This window comes from Chiloscyllium plagiosum, unplaced genomic scaffold, assembly GCF_037043375.1.
Source record: "Chiloscyllium plagiosum isolate Xiang-an unplaced genomic scaffold, Cpla_swu_hap1 HiC_scaffold_161, whole genome shotgun sequence".
In the NCBI taxonomy this organism is placed as follows: Eukaryota; Metazoa; Chordata; class Chondrichthyes; order Orectolobiformes; family Hemiscylliidae; genus Chiloscyllium; species Chiloscyllium plagiosum.
Window position 1 is genome coordinate 73,115 of NW_028270300.1, and position 7,314 is coordinate 80,428.

Here is a 7,314-nt window from a genome sequence, read left to right on the forward strand (position 1 = left end):
GGCACTCCCTCAGCACTGACCCTCCGACAGTGCCTGCTCCCTCAGAACGGACCCTCCGACAGTGCCCGCTCCCTCAGCACTGACCCTCCGACAGTACCCTCTCCCTCAGCACGGACCCTCCGACAGTGCCCGCTCCCTCAGCACTGACCCTCCGACAGTGCCCCCTCCCTCAGCACTGACCCTCCGACAGTGCCCCCTCCCTCAGCATTGACCCTCCGACAGTGCCCACTCCCTCAGCACTGACCCTCCGACAGTGCCCACTCCCTCAGCACTGACCCTCCGACAGTGCCCACTCCCTCAGCACTGACCCTCCGACAGTGCCCACTCCCTCAGTCCCACTCCCATCCCGTGTCTCTGCTCGGAGTGGAACCACTGACCGGTTTTGCATCGGGAGCTCTGGGATCACTGGGTTATTATCTACGTCTCCCTGCCCATCCCCCATTACTTCCGCATTCAACATTCCTGACTCTGAGAGCAGCAGGGAGAGGCAGAATCCAGGTAGGATTCTCTTGGCCTGGGGAAGTGAGCAAGAGAGAGAGTGGGTGCGGGCTGGTCTGACCGAGAAAGAGACAGAGAGTGAGAGAGAGAGAGAACGAAGGGTTGGGGGGAGAGAGGGAACGGGGTGAGGTGTGACAGAGAGAGAGAGACTGAAGGGGTGCTGGTCTGAGAGAGAGAGAGAGAGAGCTGGGAGAGAGGGAGAGATCGATAGAGAGTGAGGGGGACAGAGCGAGAGAGAGGGAGAGACGGGGACAGAGACAGGGAGCGACGGAGAGTGTGAGGGTGTGTGAGAGACAGAGAGACAGAAAGAGAGAGACTCTGAGAGCGAGAGAGACAGGAGAGAGAGGGAGGGTCTGAGAGCGAGAGAGAGAGTGAGAAAGACAGAGAGAGAGAAAGTGAGGGAGTCTGTCAGTGCGAGAAAGAGAGAGGTTATGTGTGTGTGAGAGAGAGAGAAGGTCTGAGAGAGAGAGAGAGAGCGAGAGGGTCAGGGAGAGAGAGAAAGCAAGGGAGTCTGTGAGGGAGGGAGGGTCTGTGTGTGTGAGAGAGGGGGAGGGTCAGAGAGAGAGAAAGCGAGGGAGTCTGTGAGGGAGGGATGAAGGGTCTGTGTGTGAGAGAGAGGGAGAGAGGGAGGGTCAGCGAGAGAGAGAGAGAAAGCAAGGGAGTCTGTGAGGGAGGGAGGGTCTGTGTGTGTGTGTGTGAGAGGGAGGGTCAGAGAGAGAAAGCAAGGGAGTCTGTGTGTGTGAGAGAGGGAGAGAGGGAGGGATAGAGAGAGAGAGAAAGCGAGAGAGACTGGGAGGGAGAGAGGGAGGGAAGGTGTCTGTGTGTGTGTGTGTGTGAGAGAGAGGGTCTGAGCGATGGAGAGAAAGAGAGCATCTGAGAGAGTAGGTCTGAGAGAGAGGATCTGGGAGAAAGACAGCAGGTCAGAGAGAGAGAGAAAATAAGAGTGTGTTTGTGTGCGCTTTAGAGGGAGAGAGAGTGTGTGTGCGTGGGTAAGAGAGAGGGAGAGTGTGTGTGTCTGTGTGCGCACTTGTGGTTTAGAGAGAGGGAGAGTGTGTGAGAGAGAGAGAGGGTCTAAGAGCGAGAATGAAGGTCAGAGAGAGAGAGAGACAGAGACAGACAGAGGGGGTCTGAGAGGATCGAAGAGAGTGAGAGGGACAGGGAGTGAGAGATAGAGGGAGTTAGTGAGAGAGAGAGGGTGATACGAGGCTGTGCCCTGTGGGTGTGTGTGCCCGGTGTGTGCCCAGCTCTGTAACCTGCCTTGCCCCCACCTCTCTGTGTTTGTGTCTCCCCCTGTAGCCCTGGGCACTGCTGCTGCTCCAGATGGCAGATGGTACCCGGCAGGAGGGGCATCAGCCCCGCGGGAATTCCGTCTCTGTCCCTGTGTGCACTTTCCACCTGCGGGGGCGCTGTGCGTTTGGGGATCGCTGTTGGAACCAGCACCCAGCCCTCTGCGCCATCGAGGGCACGGCAAGCGGGACAGAGATACCGGGCACAGCAAGAGAGGGAGAGATACCGGGCACGGCGAGAGAGGGAGAGATACCGGGCACAGCGAGAGAGGGAGAGATACCGGGCACGGCGAGCGGGACAGAGCTACCGGGCACGGCGAGCGGGACAGAGATACCGGGCACAGCAAGAGAGGGAGAGATAACCCACCTGGACACGATGAGCGGGACAGAGATACCGGGCACAGCGAGAGAGGGAGAGATACCGGGCACGGCGAGCGGGACAGAGCTACCGGGCACGGCGAGCGGGACAGAGATACCGGGCACAGCAAGAGAGGGAGAGATACCGGGCACGGCGAGAGAGGGAGAGATACCGGGCACGGCGAGAGAGGGAGAGATACCGGGCACAGCGAGAGAGGGAGAGATACTCCACCTGGACACGATGAGCGGGACAGAGATGCCGGGCACGGCGAGCGGGACAGAGATACCGGGCACGGCGAGCGGGACAGAGATACCGGGCACGGCGAGCGGGACAGAGATACCGGGCACGGCGAGCGGGACAGAGATGCCGGGCACGGCGAGAGAGGGAGAGATACCGGGCACGGCGAGCGGGTCAGAGATACCGGGCACAGCGAGAGAGGGAGAGATACCGGGCACGGCGAGCGGGACAGAGATACCGGGCACAGCGAGAGAGGGAGAGATACCGGGCACAGCGAGAGAGGGAGAGATACCGGGCACGGCGAGCGGGTCAGAGATACCGGGCACAGCAAGAGAGGGAGAGATACCGGGCACGGCGAGAGAGGGAGAGATACCGGGCACAGCGAGAGAGGGAGAGATACCGGGCACGGCGAGCGGGACAGAGATACCGGGCACGGCGAGCGGGACAGAGATGCCGGGCACGGCGAGCGGGACAGAGATACCGGGCACGGCGAGCGGGACAGAGATGCCGGGCACGGCGAGCGGGACAGAGGTATCAGGATGCCCAGGAGGGGCGGAGGTGCCCCGGCAGGAGGGCAAGAAGGCCCCAATGCGAACAGCGGGTATGGTGATCTCCCGGATCCGCTGGGACCCGGAGCTGCGGCCCGCTGATTTCACGGTTGGCTACCATGACCGCTTCCTGGGCACGGTGGAGCAGCCCTTTGAGCTGTTCACCTGGGGAGAGCTGGTGGAGGCTGAGCTGGGTGCCTTAGCCATCCCCCAGCACCGCATCCAGTACTTCAAGCACCGCGGGCGCGTGGTGTGGGACCGGGCCGCCCGCCTGGACCACGTCTTCTGCTCCACCGGGGGGCGCCACACCATCCGGGAGCTCCTGGCCGACGACCAAGATGGCGTCCAAGATGGCCGCCGCAACCCGGACGTCAATCAGGCCACCGGGGATCCAGGCTGATGGAGGGGGAGGGGCTGTTTTGGGAGGACTGGGCTGGCAGGGAGAGGAAGGGCCGATGGGTTTGTCTCTGCGTACAAGAATAAAAATAAAGCCAGTGCTCTCTGACACCCCGCGTGTCCCTCGCGATTTGAATCTAACCATCGCCCCCTTGACGTCCAATGGTGTTACCGTCACTGAATCCCCCCTCCCCCCCCACTATCAACATCCTGGGGGTTCCCATTGAGAGAGAATCTAACCATCGCCCCCTTGACGTCCAATGGTGTTACCGTCACTGAATCCCCCCTCCCCCCCACTGTCAACGTCCTGGGGGTTCCCATTGAGAGAGAATCTAACCATCGCCCCCTTGACGTTCGATGGTGTTACCATCACAGAATCCCCCCCCCCCCCCCCCCCCCCCACTATCAACATCCTGGGGGTTCCCATTGAGAGAGAATCTAACCATCGCCCCCTTGACGTTCAATGGCGTTACCGTCACTGAATCCCCCCTCCCCCCCACTATCAACATCCTCGGGGTTCCCATTGAGAGAGAATCTAACCATCGCCCCCCTTGACGTTCGATGGTGTTACCATCACAGAATCCCCCCTCCCCCCACCACGATCAACATCCTGGGGGTTCCCATTGAGAGAGAATCTAACCACGGGAGGAGAGCTCAGGCCGTTTGGCCCATCTAGCGCGCTCCTTCGCGTTCCCCTTGTAAACTGGGAGGAGGCTCCAGTCTTGTTGACGACCCTTCAGCATTAGATGGATCGACTGACTCCCTCACCCCCCTGCCCGCTCAACCCCAGCTCTCTGGCCGACGACATTTCTCCTGGTCGGGAAGAGGGAGAGAGTTCTCCTCTTGACTCTCAGGGTTCGGCCCTGGGTTCCCGTGCCCTCCCATGCCCTTTCCCATGCCACACCGTGAGAAAACGCAGAGGCCGCATCGTAAATCATGGGTAATTTAGCATGGCCAATCCCCACCCTTACCCACACATCCCTGGGCACTATGGGTAATTTAGCACGGCCAATCCCCACCCTTACCCACACATCCCTGGGCACTATGGGTAATTTAGCACGGTCAATCCCCCCACCCTAACCCGCACATCCCTGGGCACTATGGGTAATTTAGCACGGCCAATCCCCACCCTTACCCACACATCCCTGGGCACTATGGGTAATTTAGCACGGCCAATCCCCACCCTTACCCACACATCCCTGGGCACTATGGGTAATTTAGCATGGCCAATCCCCACCCTTACCCACACATCCCTGGGCACTATGGGTAATTTAGCACGGCCAATCCCCACCCTTACCCACACATCCCTGGGCACTATGGGTAATTTAGCACGGTCAATCCCCCCACCCTAACCCGCACATCCCTGGGCACTATGGGTAATTTAGCACGGCCAATCCCCACCCTTACCCACACATCCCTGGGCACTATGGGTAATTTAGCACGGCCAATCCCCACCCTTACCCACACATCCCTGGGCACTATGGGTAATTTAGCACGACCAATCCCCACCCATACCCGCACATCCTTGGGCACTATGGGTAATTTAGCACAACCAATCCCCACCCTTACTCGCACATCCATGGGCACTATGGGTAATTTAGCACGGCCAATCCCCACCCATACCCGCACATCCCTGGGCACTATGGGTAATTTAGCACGGCCAATCCCCACCCTTACCCGCACATCCCTGGGCACTATGGGTAATTTAGCACGGCCAATCCCCACCCTTACCCGCACATCCCTGGGCACTATGGGTAATTTAGCACGGCCAATCCCCACCCTTACCCGCACATCCCTGGGCACTATGGGTAATTTAGCATGACCAATCCCCCACCCTAACCCACACATCCCTGGGCACTATGGGTAATTTAGCACGGTCAATGCCCCACCCTAACCAGCACATCCCTGGGCACTATGGGTAATTTAGCATGGTCAATCCCCACCCTAACCTACACATCCCTGGGCACTATGGGTAATTTAGCATGGTCAATCCCCTCCCTAACCCGCACATCCCTGTGCACTATGGGTAATTGAGCACGCCCATTCCCCACCCTAACCGGCACATCCCTGGGCACTATGGGTAATTTAGCACGGCCAATCCCCCACCCTAACCCGCACATCCCTGGGCACTATGGGTAATTTAGCACGACCAATCCCCACCCTAACCCACACATCTCTGGGCACTGTGGGTAATTTAGCATGGCCAATCCCCCACACTAACCTGCACATCCCTGGGCACTATGGGTAATTTAGCACGGTCAATCGCCCACCCTAACCCGCACATCCCTGGGCACTATGGGTAATTTAGCATAGCCAATCCCCCATCCTAACCCACACATCCCTGGGCACTATGGTTAATTTGGCACGGTCAATCGCCCACCCTAACCCGCACATCCCTGGGCACTATGGGTAATTTAGCACGGCCAATCCCACCCAAACCCGCACATCCCTGGGCACTATGGGTAATTTAGCTTGGTGAATCCCCACCCTAACCTACACATCCCTGGGCACTATGGGTAATTTAGCACGGTCAATCCCCTCCCTAACCCGCACATCCCTGTGCACTGTGGGTAATTGAGCACGCCCATTCCCCACCCTAACCGGCACATCCCTGGGCACTATGGGTAATTTAGCACAACCAATCCCCACCCGAACCCGCACATCCCTGGGCACTATGGGTAATCTAGCACGGTCAATCTCCACCCTAACCTGCACATCCCTGGGCACTATGGGTAATTTAGCACGGTCAATCTCCACCCTAACCTGCACATCCCTGGGCACTATGGGTAATTTAGCACGGTCAATCCCCACCCGAACCTGCACATCGCTGGGCACTATGGGTAATCTAGCATAGCCAATCCCCCACCCTAACCCGCACATCCCTGGGCACTATGGGTAATTTAGCACGGTCAATCGCCCAGCCTAACCTGCACATCCCTGGGCACTATGGGTAATTTAGCATGGCCAATCCCCCACTCTAACCCGCACATCCCTGGGCACTATGGGTAATTTAGCACGGTCAATCGCCCACCCTAACCTGCACATCCCTGGGCACTATGGGTAATTTAGCACGGTCAATCGCCCAGCCTAACCTGCACATCCCTGGGCACGATGGGTAATTTAGTACAGCCAATCCCCACCCTAACCCGCACCTCCCTGGGCACCATGGGTAATTTAGTACAGCCAAACCAAACCGGCTAATCTAAGGTTCTCCGCCACATGGTGGCCTGGAAATTTCAGCGAGGAGTGGGGAACAGCTGGAGAACCCCAGAGACCTGCATGGATCCAGCCTCTCGCATGCGGGTACGGTGCTGCCCTTAAAATGGCAGTTCCTCCTGGAGGCCAACGTGTGGAATGTGGGGAGGCTCGGCGCATTCCGCAGACGACGCCAAAGTGGGAGATGAGGCACCTCGGAGCGCCGAGGGGTAACTGTTTCGCCGCAGAGGGTGGCGCGTGTGTGGGACAAGGAAATGGTGGGAGGCTGGGACAGTGACGACGTTTAAAAGGATGGGGGCGGTATCGTGGGATAGGAAGGGTGTTAGAGGGAGATGGGGCCAAGTGCTTGGAAACGAGTTGGGGGGGCATGGATTGGGTTAGGATATCTGAGTTAGCATGGACGGGAGTGGCCGAAGGGCCTGTTTCTGTCCCTTACGACTCTAAACGGGGACTGGATTGATTGAGGATATCTGGGTTAGCACGGACGGGAGGGGACGAAGGGCCTGTTTCTGTTCTGTACGGCTCTAAACGGGGACTGGGTTGATTGAGGGTATCTGGGTTAGCACGAACGGGAGGGGCCGAGGGGCCTGTTTCTGTCCCGTACGACTCTAAACGGGGATTGGGTTGATTGAGGATATCTGGGTTAGCACGGACGGAAGGGGCCAAAGGGTCTGTTTCTGCTGAGGGAGTGTTATCGGAGGGTCAGTCCTGAGGGAGTGTTATCGGAGGGTCAGCGCTGAGGGAGTGTTATCGGAGGGTCAGTCCTGAGGGAGTG

The 7,314-nt window shown here is 58.8% G+C and overlaps 1 protein-coding gene across 1 annotated transcript; it reads left to right on the forward strand.

Moving 5' to 3' along the window:
* The first annotated feature begins 1,330 nt into the window (after positions 1-1,330).
* LOC122545641 (uncharacterized) lies at positions 1,331-3,432 on the forward strand. Its single transcript, XM_087985727.1, has one exon. It carries the CDS (start codon positions 1,819-1,821, stop codon positions 3,325-3,327), a length of 1,509 nt encoding a protein of 502 aa, XP_087841853.1. The 5' UTR covers positions 1,331-1,818; the 3' UTR covers positions 3,328-3,432.
* Positions 3,433-7,314: the final 3,882 nt, after the last annotated feature.